Source organism: Triplophysa rosa, linkage group LG3 (genome assembly GCF_024868665.1).
Source record: "Triplophysa rosa linkage group LG3, Trosa_1v2, whole genome shotgun sequence".
NCBI lineage: Eukaryota > Metazoa > Chordata > Actinopteri > Cypriniformes > Nemacheilidae > Triplophysa > Triplophysa rosa.
Window position 1 is genome coordinate 1,754,785 of NC_079892.1, and position 21,234 is coordinate 1,776,018.

The 21,234-nt window shown below is 38.1% G+C and overlaps 2 protein-coding genes across 2 annotated transcripts in view; both read right to left on the reverse strand.

Moving 5' to 3' along the window:
- The window catches only part of myo9ab (myosin IXAb), a 56,797-nt gene extending 51,181 nt beyond the window's left edge, over nucleotides 1-5,616 (reverse strand). Inside the window, exon 1 of the mRNA XM_057329175.1 lies at nucleotides 5,394-5,616. The gene's annotated coding sequence lies outside the window, so the exon portion shown is untranslated. The remainder of the gene's footprint in view (nucleotides 1-5,393) is intronic.
- A 4,180-nt stretch (nucleotides 5,617-9,796) lies between these two features.
- Nucleotides 9,797-21,234, reverse strand: part of LOC130551720 (GRAM domain-containing protein 2A) — a 20,308-nt gene continuing 8,870 nt past the window's right edge. Inside the window, exons 3-12 of the mRNA XM_057329586.1 lie at nucleotides 18,607-18,664; nucleotides 17,946-18,018; nucleotides 17,761-17,864; nucleotides 14,629-14,727; nucleotides 14,019-14,090; nucleotides 13,821-13,883; nucleotides 13,490-13,649; nucleotides 12,507-12,600; nucleotides 12,192-12,299; nucleotides 9,797-11,017 (exon numbers count right to left, since the gene is read on the reverse strand). Of these exons, the coding sequence (XP_057185569.1) occupies nucleotides 11,014-11,017; nucleotides 12,192-12,299; nucleotides 12,507-12,600; nucleotides 13,490-13,649; nucleotides 13,821-13,883; nucleotides 14,019-14,090; nucleotides 14,629-14,727; nucleotides 17,761-17,864; nucleotides 17,946-18,018; nucleotides 18,607-18,664 (835 nt within the window). The 3' untranslated portion in view covers nucleotides 9,797-11,013. The remainder of the gene's footprint in view (nucleotides 11,018-12,191; nucleotides 12,300-12,506; nucleotides 12,601-13,489; nucleotides 13,650-13,820; nucleotides 13,884-14,018; nucleotides 14,091-14,628; nucleotides 14,728-17,760; nucleotides 17,865-17,945; nucleotides 18,019-18,606; nucleotides 18,665-21,234) is intronic.

Sequence of the window (21,234 nt, forward strand, 5' to 3'; positions counted from 1 at the left end):
GAGAGAGAGAGAGAGAGAGGGTGAGAGAGCTCTGTGTTGATCTCCTCTGAGCTCAGGAGGAGCCGCTGAATGTTTTACTGTAACTCCTGAGGTGAAGGGACATCTGATACAGCTTCACACCCACCAAGGACGTCCGAGATGCTCGGAGACTGAGGGAATGCTCTCTCTCTCTCTCTTCACACACGTCTTCGGCCGCTGTCCTTGAGTCATGCTTTTAGTATCAAATATCATAAAATGTTTTTCTTCATATCTCGATAGAAGACATCACACACCTGCAGCTTTTTGGACAATTCTCTCATTCTTTTATCAGATTTTTTGTGCCACACTGTCGTCACATGACCTCATCAAACTGCATGTTTGTCTGATCTCATGAAAAATTTGTAACTATTTTACAATGTGGTGGATCCCTGTTGAAAAAAACAGCATATACTGGTTTGGTATGTTTTGATGCTGGTTTGTGCTGGTTTAAGATGATCAAACCAGCATCAAAACATACCAAACCAGCATATGCTGTTTTTTTCAACAGGGATGAACTTGTATGATGTCACACATACAAAAACATACGATTATTAGGAAAAAATAAAGAAGCCCCAGTCCTGAACGTAACATCACATGATGAAAGCAGATCATAGTCATGATTTCAAGATTAAAGATTGAAGGTTTTTACTGAACACATGCATAGTTACTGTATTTGCATATACGCACCACAGAGTAAAGTCGCATGAAAGGTGCTGACAGATAGACGTGTCCTTTAATGTGTGACGTGTACAGTAATGATAAGCACATGCATCTGTCCAACAGCAGATCTTTGATCCCAACATCAGACTGATAAATGTGGCGCTACGAAAGCGTCTGACAAAGAGGTCAAGCTCTGGATTTTCACCGTTGAACCTCATTTGCATGAGAATCGTGATGTCATTTGTGGGACGAATCTGCATGAATCTAACTGTAGTGATTTAACCTTTATAAAAGACCATTTTTGCGACCACAATCCAATTTATGTTTATTATATATATATATATGAGTATATTACATATTTTACAATATAGGAAAATGTAAACCATGCATATAGTGAACTATGAGAAACCCCCTCCAGAAGCATGCAAACCCGTCCCTTTTTTACAGATTTGAAGAAACTGGGTCATGTGATTCTGATTCAGCATCCGAACAGACATTACGACCTGACTGATCTTAAAACACAACAGGAGCAGAAACATCATGCTATACAAAGAATACGACTCAAATGTTATTATCCCTAAAGACAAAAATAAATGTCAAGTAAAACAAGACGTGTACATTTTAGGAAAATTGAGGGGTGTTGGGGTCATGCAAAACAAGCATCAATCCTGTAATTCAACACATGGACAAAAGCCAGAACATGAGACGCACAGAAACACAATTTAACACACAAACCTGAGGCCAGTAAGCCAATAACACTAATTAAAGTCAGAAGCAAATTATTTTTCCTTTCGATGAAATACTACAGTCAAGGAGCGTGACGAATGAGAATCTTGTTTCATTTTGTCACGGTGAAGTCAGTATGAGCCTTTTAATGACCGTTGCCAACAGTTCCAGGATCTGTGTTCACCAAATCAAAGAGTTGAATGAAGTCGATTTTCCAGCAGAAATAACTAGACTGTGATAGACCGCATATAAAAGATTCTGATCATATCAGTGAACAAAAGCGTCAGATCAGATCAGACCGAGTCTGTGTCAGCGTGGATATGAAAACACCTCTCATATGAGGCTCAGGTGTGCTGGAGGGACTGCAGAGTTCTCGATGAAACGCTTTAATTCATCAGATGGAGAGAGACTAAAACCAGACGCATCTCTGATTCTCAGACTAGAAACATGAGCGTCAGTCTGTCACCAACGAACAAGGTCCGAGACGAGTTCATGACTTCTCGTGATGGTTTTATCAGTTGCTGGATGAAGAAATCACGCAAAAAATCATTTGATAAAAACTGATATTCACTTGTGTGTCGAGGCCGATGGTTATTAATATATTCAAGCAATTAGGAGACAAATCTCTCCAACAACACAAACATAACCTCATCAAGCCATCGGCATTTTGCTCACGCTTTAAACAAACTCATCTCTCGTCCCTCTCCTTCGACAGGTATTGTCTCTGAAAATTGTTTGAACATTATAACTTTGTATGATATCACATCTCATGTTATCTCTCTCGAAGACAATTTGCTTTCCTCACTATTGGATAAAAGCATCTGCAAAATGCCAACATGTCAAAACAAAGTGAAGAGCAAGAAAGACTTTGCTCATTTTTAAATGGTTCTATGATTCTTTTACAGGACTGAAAATCAGTTTTGACTAAAAACATCCTGGAATGAAAGCACAGCCGAGCTCAGTAGCAAACCGAAGGTTTCAAATGAAGCATTTCTTGTGATGAAAATGATTCACTTCCATCTTAAAGGAGTTGTTCACTATAAAATTAAAAGTTCATGATAATTCACACGTCACACAAGCCGTTGAATTGAGGCTTTTGAGGAAAGCTTTCCAGGGTTCTTCTCCATATAATGCACTTCAACGGTGTTGGTTAAGGTCCAAATTTCAGTTTCATCACAGCTTCAAAAGGCTCTAAACGATGAATAAGGGTGTTGTCTAGCCAAACGATTGGTCATTTCCTAGGAAAACGAACAAGTAAATACTTTATAAACATAAATATATGGCTTGCTATGCCTCGGAGTTCCTCCAGGACGCACGTCCACGACTTCCGTATTACACCATCACGTTGGAAAGGTCACGCATGACTTAGATTTCAAAAGATTGAAACATCCTTGATACGCACACGAACTCACCGTTTTAAACAATAATCTTGCACAAAGACATATAGCGTGTCATTCAACATCCAAGGTCTTCTTTCTTCACACTCATGGGTCGGAACTTCCACGTGACCATTCCAACGTGATTAAAGAGTACGTGAAGTCACGGACGGGCTACATGGAGGCACTCCGAGGCAGAGCAAGCAATATACAGTATTTATGTTTTAAAAGAGATAATAAAATCAAATAAAGAGAATTTCAGTAAAATAGTTTTTTTTCTTCTCAAGTTTTTATTGTTCCTGTCACCAGGGGTTTTCCTGCATAGAGAAATTGGAGGTGGCCGCCTCCGTCAAATGTCGTGCCGCCTCAGGCTCTTGCCAAAATTATGCTGCAAGTCTTCACAAGAAATGATGCGTGCATTTAACAGACTGTCATTTGTAACAGCAGTTGTGACATTACACCACAGTGGAGGCGCTGTTTCGTTATCAGCACACTGAAGCACTAAAAAGAGATGCAGAACAAGAGCCAGCCTGTGTTTCAAGGATGTTTGTTTTGCATCCAAGTACGTTTAATTTCTTGAAATTTCTTAAATGAACATGACGTACATCATTGTAATGTCTTTAGCTGTGCAGTTGGATCGTTGAATCAGCGTATACTGTACACAGCGAGTTCGCCAGTATGAACGCACATTGCGTTCAGAACGACTCGCACACGAATGACTCATTTGAACCGATTCATTTAAACTATTGAACTTTTCAGTCACTACTAGCCAAGAGCTCACCGAATCATTTAAAGTGAACCACAGAGAATGCAAGATGTGAATTAGTAAGACTGGTTAATTCAGTTGGCTATTGTGAGCTGAAAAGTTAGTTGAAATGATAAAAAAAGCTTTATTTGATTAAAAAAACATTTCTGTTTGGTTGAATAAAAGTAATGTTTTATATAACTTAATAATTGTAATTTTTATCTAATTTTATTAGAACTTTAAATATGTCAAACTCAAAGTCACTTTGGTTAAGCCAAATAAAGGTACGGTAGGCCTACGTGTGTGTGTACAAGATCAGGATGGCACCACCTCCGCCTCATTTTGAGCCAGGAAAAACCCTGGTCACATAAGCATAGAACAATGAAAAAACACTTTAATGTGCCGAAGCCATCAGAACCGGACCGAGAACCGTGGGTGAAAAACCGAGGTTCGTATTGAACCGTGGGTGAGCTGTATTGTTGCATCCCTAGTCGTAATGAATTCATATTCGCTGTAAAAAGCACAAATTATATATTATATAAGTATATTCAAATGTACACAAGAACACAAACCAGTTGTGCCAGTGCCCTCCCTCACTCCCCACGGCGCTTTACATTTCCAGAGAACTTCCACAGAATAAAGCATCAGACTATTCATAGCTCCATGTTATAAAACACAATAATCCATATCGGCTTGAATGGATTTAAACTATAGGACTCGCAGCTCGACACCCCCAAGATCTTCAACGCAATATAAACGGATTCGATTCCTGGACAAAACCAGCTCTGCTCATAGAATGACAGCACATCATAAAGATGACATGACGATATCAAATCCTCTCATGTCTCCGCAAAATCTAGCCATTTTTCATCAGACGTGTGTGTAGGAAACCCTCTGTCCTGCCTTTGCCTGGATTGTAAAGCTATGACATGCAGTGTCGATATGAAGGGAAGGCAGCTCTTCGTGATGCTCGGAAACGCTGTCTATGTAGGCAGCTCACCAGGTTTTGAGACACAGGCAGATTATTGACTATGATAGAAAAGCAATCATATCACAGTTTATTAGGAAGATGTGTATGCAGGAGCCCTTCGGCTCAATAATGCCGTCTATGAAGTTTACCACACAGGGAGCCCGACAGGCAATCCTAGTTGAATTGTCTTCATAACAACACACCCTGACCAATGTTGCACGATTGCATCGGTCATATGCACGCAGACTGACTCCAGAACAGCTAGACAGATGTCATCCACAGCTCAGATCCAAACAAAGACGAACCCACCAATCACCACCAAAACAAACATGCCTGGTCCATGCATCATTCAATACACAACACAAGCGAGGGTGCTCAGTAGCACAGACGTGTGCCTTGTTTGGTATGGACACGAATGCATATCCACTGGAAAAGCCTATTTATGGTCTCAGATCCAACACAACAAGCATGAACATCACATGACAAGCGTGTGTTGTCTTCAGCGATGACATGTCTGAATCTGTTCATATAAATAGTCTGGATCTAGGGAGCTGCTCATAACATCATGCAACAAAGACTAAATCGATCATCTGGACCGGGTCGAGCATACATTCATCTCAGTGGAAACACAGTGGCTATTGCGCGTGCATTGCATTGCCATACAGATCCAAATAAATGTCAATGGAAACGCGCACTGGGTCTCATGGCCATTGCACTTGGATTGCATTGCCATGCAACATCTACACCGATTCGGACCCACCAGAACCGCACAGATCAAGCGTTCCCTGTACAGATGGTTTTCCGTGAGGGTCAGAACCAGAACCGTGTCGGACCCGGTAACACACAGAAAAAAAAACACAAATCGACCCGATGCGCCTATGCGCCAAACGCGTCTCACCTGCGTTATAATGATCGATATGAACGCGCGTATCCATATCTCTGCGTGAGCCCGGTCCGAGTGAATCCGGAGTCGCTTCTCTTTTAATCCCAACGAAAGCGGTTCTTGTTATGCACGCGTCCGCTCCGACACCGTTCACTCCAGTAAAGACGCGCCGAGCTCAGCCGGTAGATCCGCGCTGCTTTGACCGACGATCGCTGTGCGGTGACGTGCACGCGCAGCGCAGGGTGGGAGGCGCGTGCGAGTGGGAGTGTTACGTCTGAATTCTAATAACGTCGCAGTGGTTTTGTCAGTTTAGGTGACGTATGATGTCTGACTACTGTAGGCTTTGCCTAGAAAAATGGATAGAAACTTATTCTGAATTATAAAAGAATTGATGGATTTAATGGTGATTTTAACGGACACGGTGTCTGTGCTGGTGCTGTGTTGAGTTCTATATTGGTGGTGGGATGTTATCTGACAGATGGGAGACAATACACACAACATAAAGGAATTCTATACTGGTTTTAGTGCAAGCCAGTTTATGGGTCTTAATGGTGTCTGTAATGGAAATTGTTACATTATTTTTCAGCCATCACGTTTTTCCAGAGAGGACTGTGTCAGTTATATGATCTGAAGATCATTTTTGTTTTAAGGTGTCATGTGTTGGATACGGCGGTCCGGTGCCCTGGGAGAGCCCATGTGGCCCTCCCGAAGAGTCTGAATTCCGGAAACGCAAAACACAAGGGGTCTAAACTGTCCGGATGTCTTTGAAACCCCTCATGAGCAAGTTCTATTTTTGTTTGGACAGATTGAAGAGTTTCAACAGCCTTTATATTAGTTTGCTAGTTATTTTCAAGGCAGACATGATTTGAAATTCTTCTGAATTTGTACACGTGGTTTTAAAGGAGCAGTTCCCTTCACAAGAAGCGCGCGTTGACTTTTCATAGTAGGAATAAAAATGACCGCGGAAAGTCAACGGGGGCTTCTTTTGAAGTGAGCTACTCCTTTAATGGCCTCTAAAATGTCTTCGCCAGGTTGTCATGTAAATGTCTGTGGGAAAACCGACAGCTCAAACATCTCACAGCTTCAGTCAGAACAAGGTGTGAACACGCGTCTGGAAACTCAGCTAATCCTTGGAGAATGACGCTCATGTCCTCTCAGAACGAAACTCAGTGTCAATGTGATGTGTGGTCCAGATGATCTTCACTGACTCACCGTCATCTCAACCTGAAACTAATAACACGCACTGTTTCTGAAACAAAGATGTGACAGCGACATCAGTTTGTGAAATCCAGACACAGAACAATGAGGTTTACTCAATGGGGTTTAACGGAATTACAACATCTCACAAAAACCCACCGGCCATAAAATGAGACGTTATCAATGAAGACTATGCTTGAGTTTGTGACGTTAGGGCATGTGTTCACCTGAACATGAAAATATATTCTGAGACACATGTAGAGTGTGGAGGTGTAAAGTAAATGTAGAGATAAAATAATCTGGATTTGGGTCAATTTGATGAGAAATGTTTGAGTTCATATTGAGATCTTCAATAAGATCAACTTTTGACTGTAGACTTGACAAATCTGAGCTCAGTTTGACACATTGTTGACTTCTCTTATCAAACGCATAATCAACTCGATAGGCCGTTTTATAGGTCGCGCGCGCGCCTGACCCACAGTTAACTTCCGGTTTGTGTTTGGATATAACTATTTATATTTGATTTAATGTGTGTTAATATTAATTTGTATTATTATTTTACTGTATGATAATTGTATTAAATAAAAGATTTGTTGTACGTTTATTTTATGAAATAAACAATTAGTTGAATGGGTCCTAGTTCAGTCGCATTAAAACAAACCGTATGGTACATTGACATCTAGCGGTTGAGCTTGGCATCGCAGTCTAAATTCAAAATATTGGAGAGACAAGTTTAGCCAAGTAACGCGGTTCTTCTCGGTTTCTTTTGTTTGATATCAGAAATACTCTACAGGCACTCTATTGTTTGTGAATGTGTACCGGAAGTTCAGTTGGGGTCACAAAAGTGCGCATGCGCACGCATTTGTTTATGTTGTTAAGATGAACTGTAAATGATCTGTTCCATCCACCTTCACAGGATCATTTGTTACGACCCAAAGCCTTTTGTCTGGTGGAAGAGTAAAGTTAACAGAATATATGCGCAGTGTGTGTTTTATGACCTGAATCAATACTGAAGATCATTAAACACTTACCTGACAGACACAGAGACATTAACGCTTTAAATCACACTGGACTGCACGACAGAAAGAGAGGACACGGCTGTCATTTTATTCATTTGACCAGAATAAAAAAAACACAATCAAATCTATTAGAATGATTATAATGAATATTTTCAGGGTATAAAATACTTCATGAGTGTTTGAGTTTTACATTTTGTTTGCGGGCGTGACGATGTTTTGCTTATATCAGCAGGTTGAACTAAATCCTAAACATACAAGTGACAAAAGTAAATCTCATAAACTTGCATTAGAAAAAAACAGAATAAATATAAAATATCATAGATACAATCACCCTAGCAACCACCCAGTATAACATAGCAACAGATAAAATAAAACATCTGCATAGCAACACCCTGGCAACCACACCCTACCCACATGGAAAATACTGTATATACTATAGTAAACTGTAGTAAGTTGTACTAAACTGTATATGTACTGTATTTGTAGCATTGTGAACTAATAAACTATATTATGTGCTGTTACTTTACACTTTAACATTTACTATGGTAATGCTCAAAAACTCTACTACAGTAGTAAACACTCAAGTATACCACAGTATTTTTCTCATGTGGGTAGCGTTGTGCTGGAAAATGTCACACATTGAATAGTCAATTTCATTAAAAACTCTTCCTAAAGTAATCCTAATAATCTGAAAGCGTAATGTCCTGCGGTTCTGAAATGTCAGTGAATCTGAGAGCTTCAGGCATCTTTTAACTGGACCCACCTTAGGAAAATAAATATACACTGGACTAGATAAATGTTTGTGTTAGCACAAGAAGGCGGATCATATCGCCCCAAATTATTGTGGACTGCAGTGTGTGAAATCAATCTGACAGAAGAGCCCAGATGAAGAATCTTCTTTAAAAATTGTAAATCTGTTTTACTTTGTGTACATGAAGGTGTGTAACTCAGTTGAAGTGGTTAAAGGGGCGGTTCACCCCAAAATGAAATTTCTGTCATCATTTACTCACCCTCATGTTGTTCCAAACTTGCATGAACGTCGTTGTTCTGTCGAACACTACGGAGAAGATATTTGGAAGAATGGCAGTAACCAAACAGTTCTCATTTACTGCCATAGTAGGGAAATGAATACTATGGGAGTCAATGGGAGATGAGATCGTTTTGGTTACTGACATTCTTATAAATATCTTCTTCTGTGCTTAGCAGAACAAAGACATTTATACAGGTTTGGAACAATCTGAGGGCGAGTAATTTAAATTTAGGGCATTTAAATAGACTCCAGATTCAGTTGAGTCTGTCTTAAAACAGCTCGCGCCACAAAACATCCATAAAAGAGATTTACTGACACAAACATCTGTATGTGAACACCAGACGCTAAAGAAACTGTTTTCAGAACATTGTGTCATTGTTTCGGACACACACAGACTACTAAACAGACTCTGTATTCATGTGAAGCTTGTAAAACTCTCCCTCATGACTTTCCCTTCTAACACCAGCAGACGTTTGATTCATTATAAAATGTGTCTTATTTTTCTATCATCTGAGATTCAGAAGCACAGTAAATACACAGCGAGTGTTAAAGTGACCCGTGGGGTCAAATCTCCCTCACCGTGACCCTCAAAGGGTTTGCTGGAACATTCCAGACATTGTTCGCCTCAGATCTCAGTTTAACGCCTCGAGGAATCAGGCGTGTCAAGCTTAACACACAAACCATATCACAACCTCCAAAATACACAAATAGACTTCAGCAAAACCATTTGAACAAGTTGTCATCTATTAACCTACTAAATAACACCACAAACAAGTTTATTTAAAGTTCATTTGATCTTATCTGTTAAGCCACTTTGCAACAATGCAAAATTGTGAAAAGCACATTAGAAATCAAATTGAATTGAATAATTATGTACAGTATACTGAAGCAAAGTGCGAATATATTTTCAAGTATACTAGATGTTGCAAGTACAAGTACACTTGGGACTACATCGGACATCTTTTGAGTATACTTTTAAGTGATCAAATGAAATATCCTAATAGCACAATACACTTTTATTGTAATGCTATATTAAGCAATTGTAAAGGTTTTCAAAAAGGTTTTCGCCGTACATGAGAAAACAAATGAAAAGTACAAAATTGATGTTTTGTCGCCCCCTATTGGCTGAATACAGAAACACACGCTTGAGTAAAACTGCAGATAGTCAAATGCACATTGTTCCACTCACAATCACCAAAAATAATCTGGTGAAAGTATTTATTAGATTTCACTCTCTACCTGTGTTGTGTCAGATAATTACAAAACAATTTTGACTTTCTTACAGCGTGGCCAAAATCACATGCATGACAATATTTTCAGATACGTTCCATCTGTACAAAACATCATTTTATCTCACGTACACCACAACCTAACAATTCAATCACTGTATTAAATATCGATCTCCTACATCATCTAGCATGTGTTCGCATGCCTGACATGCAAGCGAATATTTCAAGTATGACCTGCGGGCTCCACCTACAATGCACTTTGATACAATACATACATTTACATGTAGATAATAGACAAACTGTACCACACGCCGTCTGTCTGTAACATTCATCGAGAGATTCCATCAGAAGTGATGGTCATCTTTATTTTCCAGCTTTACTTTGACCTGAAACTCCTCCGTTTATACACCCTCATGATTTGTGTACAACTGTGAGATTATTTCTGAAGCTTTAAGAATGATTTGAAATTATTTTACGGATGAAATGTGTATTGAACAACTGCAAAAATACATCTGACTTTCTTGAAGACTGTTCTTGTATACTGCAAAAAAGAACATTTTTTCAATTAGAAAAACTGTAAGAGAACTTGTAAAATGCTGAAACTTAATTTTTTTTTATGTTTTGCAAACCTTAACGGCTCAGAATGAACTCAGTTTAAGATATATTCTCTTGAAAACAAGTGCATGGTCATTTGCAGTGTAGGAAACACTGGTAACTGTACACACTCCAGCTTGGCTATGTGAAATGTTAACAAAAACATCTATGGACAAACACAAACAGCGAGTTAAAAATATAGATATCCACACATCTACAGTCTCTCGACATCAGGGTCAGGTAACACCAGAGGGTTTCAGAACCTTGAACGTAACATGAATCTCTAGTCCGACCCCGGCAGATATTTCCTGTATTCTGGATATATCCTCGACACACATGTGTTAGGTAAAGCCAGGCTCCTATGGCTAATGTTCCCGCTGTTGGGAATCCTCACAGAAGTGCAGGCGGGACAGAACACTCGGCACGCTCCGTCTCGCCCTCCGCTGGCTGAATAGCTAAACACTACTGTACTTCACTACTGCTGTCCCACATCGAGAGGATTTATCGCTGATCTCCTGCGACGGCTGTATGCTATCTTGCACTGCTGGCACAGGTCTGAACCAGGGTTACCTGGAAAAAGAACCAAACGTTAAAGTGAAATTAAAAATGACAATTCTAATTTTTTCATGAAATATTGCAGCGTTTATTGTAAATAGTTGATCAATGTGAGTCATTCTCTTTTTAAAATTCGTGTGCCCTCACAATCTTCAGTAAAATTTTGAAAATAAACGTCCGCCCTGAAATGACTCTCCATCTTAAATGACGTAATTTAGGCAGCTTGGGCGGAGCGTCCGTTAACTCCTCCCCTTCAACTGTCAGTCTGGTGCCAGTTCCATTTCAAAATCAATGCAACAGCTGTTTTAACACATCCAATCAATTCGCAGTTTAACACGTAAGCCACGCCCACTAAGTGTCTCCTTTGAAATTCCTTTTCACGCGGAAATGTGTCAGAATACGGAAGTAAAAACGATCGCAACTTACGGTTCGCGGGGACTTTAATGTGAACCGGAAGTTGCGATCGTTTTTATTTACGTATTTTAATGCATTTCCGAGTGAAATGGAATTCTTTTGAGAAAAAGAGTGGGCGTGGCTTTCGTCTTTCTCTGCGATTTGATTGGATGTGTAAAAACAGCCGTTGCATTTTGAAATGGAACTGGCAGCAGACTGACAGTTGAAGGGGAGGAGTTAACGGATGCTCCGCCCAAGCCGTCAAACATTGGTCATTCAAGATGGATAGTCACTACAGGAAGGAAGTGCATTTTCACATTTTAACTGAAGATTATGAGGGCACACGAATTTTAAGAAGAGAATGACCCACATTGGTAAACTATTTACAATAAACGCTGCAATATTTCATGAAAAAATAGGCATTGTCATTTTTTATTTCACTGGGACTTTAACGTAACGTTACACAAAAATAGTCAAAACATGAAAGTGAACGCAAATGTTTTAATGCTTTATTTCACATCTCGCCATTTGCAATACAACGCAAATACATGATTTTGTAGCTAAGGGCTTTTAAAATATTAAATAAAGAAAAATAAACAATACAAATAAAAGTTAGATTCAAATTTTTTCATATTTTTAAAAAATATAAAATATGCGCGAAGTAACCGAAATATGGCAACGTGCATATCACAATTGTTTGCAATAAGTGATTTTAAAATGATTTTAATACTTTGAAAAGATTGTTTTTGGAGTGATCGGGCATTAAGTGTGTGTGTGTGTGTGTGTGTGTGTGTACCTGTCTCTCATGGACATTGAAGGTTGTGTGTTGAGGAATGAGAGCTGTTGTTCCAGACTGCACACGCGGAACGCCAGATAACATGAAGAAATGATCAGCAGAATGATGCTGTCGAACACAAACACACAGAACTGTTCTTAATCATGTTTTTCCACATTATAATAAAGACTATTATTATTTAAAAGAAACTCAGACTAACAGCCCGATTCAAATGAGGTCTGTGACCAGCAGAGGGCGACATTGAACAGCTTTTAAAAACATGTTTTGGGTCTTTAGAAAAAGAGAATGCATGTATGTACTGAGCTTTGGACTGACAGCAGTATGAAGAACTTCAGGAGATGATATTCCATCTGACCGAGTTCCTGCACCGGTTCAGACAGTAGAATCTTCTCAGCCTCCAGACGTCTCTCTACAGAACACAAAACATCACATCACAGTGGACGTCATGCACTCGGTCCGTTTAAAATCCAGCGTCACACAACATTGAAAGAACGTCTCACACCGGTGGTTACAGTAACAGGACGTCTGTGGTTAAGAGGTGACTGACAGTCAAATGTCTGCAGATCATCTGCTCACACACAAACACTGTGTGAACGTTTTCATATCTTCTCATGTATCCAAAAAAATCTTTGTGTCAACACAACATCATTACAGCTGAAAGAGTTCAGTGGAAGATGAGTCAGAATACTGTGCAAATACCTCAAGAGACGAACAGTAAACGCAACTGATATTAATATGCAGAGTGACAAATAAACTCAACAAACACAATATTTGCCGTCGATTATTTGCATAGTCAATAAACGATGGAGGTAAAGTTTACAGTGAGGGAAGGTCGCTAGTGTGTGTGTGTGTGTTACCCTCGAGCGGGGTCTCTGCAGTGTAAGTGTGTGTTTGTATATGTGTTTGTGTGTATATACAAGTACAAATAGGCCTTTTGTGCACATAGAAAAAGTCTTAGATCTTTGAGTTCAGCTCATGAAAAATGGGGGCAAAAACAAAAGTGTTGCGTTTATAATTTTGGTCAGTGTATGTGTGTGTGTGTGTTCATGTTTGTATATCCCGGTGGGGACCTAAACCTGAATACACACCAACACATGGGGACTCGTGTCACCGTGGGGACCAAAATTGAGGTCCTCATGGGCACAAAAGCTTATAAATCGTACAGAACAGTATTTGTTTTAAATCTAAAAATGCAAAGTGTTCTATGATCTTTAGGTTTAGGGGATAAAATATACAGCTTGTGTGGACTGTCCCCACAGAGATAATAAAGCAGGTGTGTGTGTGTGTGTGTGTGTTACCCTCGAGTGGGGTCTCTGCCGTGTACGTGGCGTCTCCTGCACTCAGACTGCTGGTGGAGTTTCCCAGCAGGTCCGGTAGAGAGGACGACACTGACGGGGCTGACGGCTTCCTGCGCCATTTCAACACTGGTGTGAAGTCAGTGGTAACCGGAAACTCATCCTGACAACCAGTAAGAAACATTTCAGACGGTCTCCAACATCAAACAAACATGTCAGAGCTCTGAGCTGCACGATGACTGCACTGTGGTGTCATGAATGTCCAGCATTAATAAAACCACACCGTGTAAGTCACGTCTGCCAAACGAAGGAGTGTGTGTGTTATAATTCGTACCGTTGACAGAGAGCCGGGCTCCTCCAGAAACTCCTTCAAACTCAAGCTCTTTTTCCCATTCACCTGAAAACCATCATCAAATCATGTTTCTGTGGTTGTGTGTCGCAGTAAAATACACACTGAACATGCATGTATGTGTACTAAACAAGAAAGCAATAAAACGGCTATAAATGATGAGCTGTAATGTGCGTGTGTCACCTGTAAGTGTGTGCAGATTCGTCTGAGCACATCATACACACTGTCCCGGGACAGCAGAGACACAAACACATACTATACAAAAGAAATCAAACACAAATAGAGTTGAATAAACAAGCACTGATGACTTCAGCAAACGTATCAATTGAATCTCCTGTCTAAAAGAAGCAATCAAGATCATTTTGAGTTGTTTTGTCAAACTTTGTGACCCAGAACATCCTGAGATCTGGTTTGGCCTCATGATGAGGGTTTGGACTGGCACTGAACCAGACGACTTCATAGCCGTCCTGTCAAGCGTTCAGTGAATAAGCGTGTGCATGTGTGCAGATGTCAGGGTTCCTACACACTTTCCATTTTTGATCAATTCCATACTTTTCCAGATCTGGTCTAGCGCCGCTCTTTTGGCAGCGCTCGAAACATGCTCCAAACTTCATAAAAATACATTTGTTATCAGAAAGTCTTCATTTAATATTTTAGAAAACCGAATAGGGCAATAGTCTGGAAACTCGTCATTTTCTTTTTTCCATACTAATCCAGACCTGGAAAACAATCAAATCCATACTGTTCCAAAACGCGTAGGAACCCTGAGATGTGCGCGTGTGTGTTTCTGCACCTTCTGACTGGTGTCTGTGGTGATGGCGAGGCCGTTGGGAACCAGTCCGGCTGTCTTGTGTTTTTTGACCAGGCTCACAGAGACCACCGGTATGGCCACCTGAACCATCAGAAAAGATTCAAAGACATCACAACCCAATTCCATTTCAATATCAGATCCATAACCTTCAGATGCACGTCATATAAAATGAAGCGCATTCACTCCAGGGCTTTAATCTTTGTACTTTCAGTTCTATCGGTGTTAAACAAGACAAAACAAACAGAATGCACTCATCCAAACCAGCCAAAAGAGAAAGAGATGGAACACAGTGTCTGGAACAGATGAAATGTCAACAGATTTTAGAGAGCGCGTCGGGTCTGCGTGAGGTCATGAACTCAATATCTCGCTACTGTGGAGCAATTGTGACTTCAGGCCAAACCGTTACTACAGTACATTACAGTACAAACACTCTGTACCACATCAGGTCATCAATCAAACATCCAATACCACCATCAAGCATACTAGTATAATTCAGGATTTACTATAGTAAAACATACATAGTGTTTTTGAACCTTACTATAGTAAATATTAAAGTACTGTACGAACTATATGAAAGTAATATATGAATTTGATCTATCCATGAATTTTAATGCCGTTTACTACAGTAAACACTAGAGTACAGTATAGTATTGTGTATTTCAATCTTACTCTAGTAAATAATAAAGTATACTTACAGTGTTCACTACAGTAAACGGTGTTAAAATTCATAGATAGTCTAGACTCTAGAGTATATTAACCTTACTATAGTAAGTAAATATTAAAGTATACTACAGTATTTACTATAGTAAACAGTAGTAAATTCAAAGATCGTACAGTGTTTTTGAACCTTATTCAAGTAAATACTAAAGTATACTACAGTATTTATTATAGTAAACGGTAGTAAATTCATACATCGTACAGTGTTTATGAACCTTTTTATAGTAAATATTAAAGTATACTACAGTATTTATTATAGTAAACAGTAGTAAATTCATACATCGTATAGTGTTTATGAACTTTTTTATAGTAAATATTAAAGTATTAATTACTATAATACTATAATTACTATAATAACTATAGTAAACGGTAGAAAAATTCATAGATCGTATAGTGTTTTTGAACCTTACTCTAGTAAATATTAAAGCTTACTATAGTAAACACTATAGTAAGCTTTAATATTTACGGTAGTAAATAGTAAATATTTACGGTAGTAAATTTACGGTAGTAACGGTAGTAAAATTCATAGAAAGTATAGTTTTTGAATCTTACTTTGGTAAATATTAAAGTATACTACAGTATTTACTACAGTAAATAAAAGTAAAAATTATAGATAGTACAGTGTTTTTGAAGCAGTATTTACTACGGTAAACGGCAGTAAAATTCATAGATCATACAGTGTTTAGTTAATATTGAAGTATACTACAGTATTTACTATAGTAAGCAGTAGTAAAAATCATAGATCGTACAGTGTTTTTGAACCTTACTATAGTAAATATTAAAGTTAAATAATATATTAATATAAACAGTATAGTAACAAATACTGTGTATACTACATTTACTATAGTGAATAACGTTAACTACAGTATGTACTTTTTTCCATGTAGCAATAAACAATTTATATATATATATATATATAATTAATTAATTACAAAAATATTATATTGTATTTATTATATATATATATATATATATACTGTATATATATATATATATTAGGGCTGTCAACGTTAACGCGTTAACGCATGCGATTAATTTTTTCAAATTAACGCGTGAGAAAATATTTATCGCAATTAACGCAGCATCCGTTTGTTTTGACATCCTTTGTCTAGCGTTACATTATGTAATCACGCTCTTATTCGTGTACAGGCTTTTAAACCACTTAAGCGCGATTTGAAACAGTTGCTTTGACGTGTTCAATGAAGATAGACAGCTTCTAAACTGTGGGACGCGGCAAAACGCAACGCGAGGTCCAGTCTGGTGTAAACAGTCACGGGCTGAAGGCTGCGTCGGTGAATCTCTGTCAGACAGCACATCCATGTTAAGTTCTCTTTCGTGCTTGAATGGATAAAACCACACAAGATTATGTCAGAAAGCCCGTTTTGTCGAGCATTTTCTTAAGCACAGACTTCAAAATGTAAAATAAAATCTTAAATGAATGCAAAGAGTTGTGAAAATGGGAGTGCGGTGACGGTCAGATCTGCGTACTGAGACAGCTCTTAAAGGGGCCGCGCTCTTAAACGTGCTGCTCTGACTCCTGTCACTAATGTTAATCAAAGAACAAAATAAAAGAAGAAATCAATGTGATTTTGTAGCTTTAATGAGAATTCTTCTGCATTTAATTTATAATTTAGCATTAATAAAGACTGTAAAGTGTCCTTCAATTTCTGTATATTTCCTACATGAGCTCTCAATTATACTGTTGAATGGCTATAATTCATGTTAAAATAATCAATTTAATAGAGACATCAGTTACAATACTAATATCAAAATGTTAGCTTTCATAAAATGATGCTGTTAAAGAAATATGTTGTTTCTACATCAATTTGAAGATTAAATGTGAAATTATTAAAATGTAAAAGTGTATTTTAAAATAAAATAGTTGTGTGCGATTAATCGTGATTAATCACAGAAAAAATGTGTGATTAATCCGATTAATTTTTTTAATCGATTGACAGCACTAATATATATATATATATATAATTAGTTTATTTTTCACTAAGTAATATGGCACTCACAAATAAAACCTTCAGCCTATTAAATATTTTAGATCCAACCATAAAAACATTTATATTTTCTGTCCAAGTTTACATTCATTTTCGAAATGTTCTTCTTTTTCATGACTTTAATATCCTGGCCTGTAAATCACACTATTAGAACGGTCTCATATTTTCACGTTTTTCATGACTGAGGGATAAAGCTTGACTGTTTTGTTTGTGGTTTGCTTACAGGAAAGTTGCAAATATATATTATTATAGTACAAAACAACATAAATGTGACACTTAAATATGCTAATATTACGGTTTAAAACCCTTTAGTAACCCAGACACAGAGAACAGAGAAAATATCCCATGATGCACGCACAATAAAGAACAGCCACATGTATTCAGCACAAACCTTGATGTCTTTCCCGAACAGGTTGGCATAGAAACACAGCCAGTTTCTGGAGATGTAAAGTCTTCCCTGGAGCAAGATATCCCGCAGAAGAGCACAGGAATATACTACAGCAAACACACAACAAGACGTCATTTTCACACGTAAACACAGCACACGGATGATGATGGTGATGTGATCATCTTTACCCTTCATGAGAATCTCCTCGTTTGGGATGGCTGAGAAGAGTTTGTGGTACTGCGAGTTGTATTTGCTGACGGTCTGTGAAGAAAACATGCTGTTGACATCTAACAGAAGAAACGGTTTTACAGCATCCTCGTCACACACGCTGTGAATCCTGCAATCTGATTGGACAGACTCCGCCCATCCTCAGCCAGCTCATTTACATGAATGACAGAATCTACATGGAAAAGCTTCCATTTCAAGATCAATGTAACTACAACCAGAACACGAGTCCCACATCTCTAACACTGAGTGCGTGTGTCCTCTCGCAACCCAAACTGAGAACATCCACTCAGCGTTTGTTAAGAGATGGAAAGTCCCGCACAACCGCTGGAAAGTACTTCACTGATTTCCACCTGATCAAAAGCAGCGTTGTCTTCAGGGTTGATCTGTGCCGAGCGCCCGAGGGTTCGACAGACCTCACAGAATCAAACGAAGAGGAGCCAAGAGGTTTGTAATGTTTAACCACAATCTTGCACGACTGATGAAAGATTCACCACACAACGCTAAACTGCACGGACGGTTTTATTCATTAAGATGAAACTGTTTACAGTTCATGTTTCCATGATTTGACACACGGATGATTCAGAATTAGTTATATATGTGAGAAGCTAAATAAACACTTACTGAACCCCTGTAGCATTTCTTGACATCTTCATAGGTCAGATCATCTATGAGCTGTAACCTGAGAACACACAAACAAACACAAACATTATTCAGAAATTGCTTAAAGCAAATTATATACAATTAAATAAACAAATACATAGCAGAGATTCTTTTTTTATTGTAGCTTTATTCATATTTTTATTTGGTTTTTATTTGAATATACGTATATATATAATATAATATACAGTATATTTCAATATATATATATATAAACTAAACTAATATAATTAAATACTATAACTATAAAAAACTATATCAATATTTGTTTTTAATTATATACATTTTAGTTCAATTTTGTATTATATAATTAATATATATATAAACTAAAACTAATTTAATTAAAAACTATAACTACAAAATATTATATATATATATATATATATATATATATATATATAATTATTAAATAAAACAATATTATGATTAATTATTAATTTTAGTTCAAGTTTTTATTTATTTTTATATTTTCATTTAGGTTTTAAGTTGAGCTTCTATTGATTGCCTAATAAAAACTTATTTAAAACAATTTCTAAACTTAGTTGAGATTTTGCATGTAACATTTAGGCCCAATATAAATTTGATTTGATTACAAGGAACAGAAATGATGAATAGTTTGAGTAAATGATAACAGTAGAAATATTCTCTCTCATGCTCTATCTGTACATGTGCATTGGGGATAAAATGTGCAGATGCTAATCTCGTCTTCACAGATATTCTTTTCATGCAAAAAAAATACATACACATACACATACACACAGCACTAACAGGAACATGTCTGTTTTCAGCACACACTCCTACTGTCTTTTGCACAGGACCCAGTGGATCCAAATATCATGCAAAATGTGTGTTGACAAACAGACGTGAACCCCAAAAGCTGAACTCTCATTCCCACCACAGGCAAATATGTGCAAATGACACCAGTGAGCATTAATGAACCAGGACAAAACCCTCAACGTCGAGTCCACCTCCACACACATCCGGCTCTCAGAGACTTCCCTGGAAACAAACCTGAACCACAACCGACAGAACAGAAAGTGTTCAGTGTGTCGTTATTACAGAATCTTACGACAGGTCTCTTAGTCAAAAAGCAAAGTTAAAAGTATGACCTACAACTCAACAGAGAATGATCGAACATCACACATTATCTATGGAGTAATCTTGGTGTTTTTGGATTCATTTGACGTAAAACCATAGTATCCACAAATTTACCGTGCTTTTACTACACTAGCCATAGTTTAACCATGATACTTACTAGTTAATACAAATAGTCTTTTTAGTCAGGGGTTGCTCTTTCATATCTCGGTTATGATTTGTTTAAACATTAATTTCGTCTCAGACGTCTCTTCTTCTATCCTCAGAAGAAATAAAACTAGACACAAAGAAGTTGCTTTAGATGTACAGTAAGAGCTATAACATCAACAGCTCAGATCATTTGCTCTTGAGAGAATTTTATTAAAAAATGTACAACATTTCTAATTGCAGGATGTCATATTTCAGTTCCAGGTTTTTCCCCGCTTCATTCCAGAAAGTTCCTCATTCACCCAATTCCCTGAACTTCCTGACACAAACAATCCATCATTGTTTATAGCTTCAGCGAGCTCACGGCGTTCGGCTGTTGTTCTCCTCTTGTTTCCTTCCTGGAGCACATCAGCCGTCTCTGTAACGTACAGTCAAGAGCACATTATAACCTCACCAACGATATCACAATCTCATCTCTTCATGGTGTAATGATGGTTTTGTAAGCAGCTGTGTGTCATAGGAAGCAAACGCACGCTGCAAGAGAGATATTACCAACAGCCACTCTTCCTGTTTTTATATCATTTCTTTTCCTTCGTTCTCGTCTCTTCTGCTAAAATGTAAAGCCGCTTTGCGACATGCACTACTGTGAAAGGACTATTTAAAATCTGAGTTTAGTCTATAAAAAAAAACATGGTACATTTCTTAAACATCGTGGTAACTTTACGCTAAAGAATGCATTTAGATGCCAGCTCACGTTACTGAGCTTTTCACACCAACAAAAGCAGCCGGTTACAGCCGGAACTGAAATTATAATCCCACGCTCTATGCTATTCACCGTCCAAAGCCACACTCCTCCAAACACATGAATGTATTTCGTAAATCCACGTAACGAATTACAAACTAAATCCATGAAATTCTTCTGGAAGCATGTATTCTGCCTTTAAAAAAAGCTGAGATCCTTGTGTAACCTGTCGTTCCATTCGGTTGCTTCAACACAACTACACACCAGTTACTCCATAACTGTAAGACACAATGTTATTCTGCCTGAAGAAACACTTTCTGTTCACAGTAACACTCACATCGTGTTATAAATATTTAGGCTAAGTATGGATACATGTGATATACACTTGTAAGACACACACACACACACACACACACACACACACACACACACACACACACACACACACACCACAGAGCTGTCAAAACAAACCATGAATCACATCAAGTCAATATCTGTCGATATCTGGAGACTGGTAGAACTGGTGTGTGTGCGTGCGTATTAGTGTGTGTGTGTGTGTGATATTCGGTCACAGATGTACACAGATGAACTCACTCACTCACTCACTC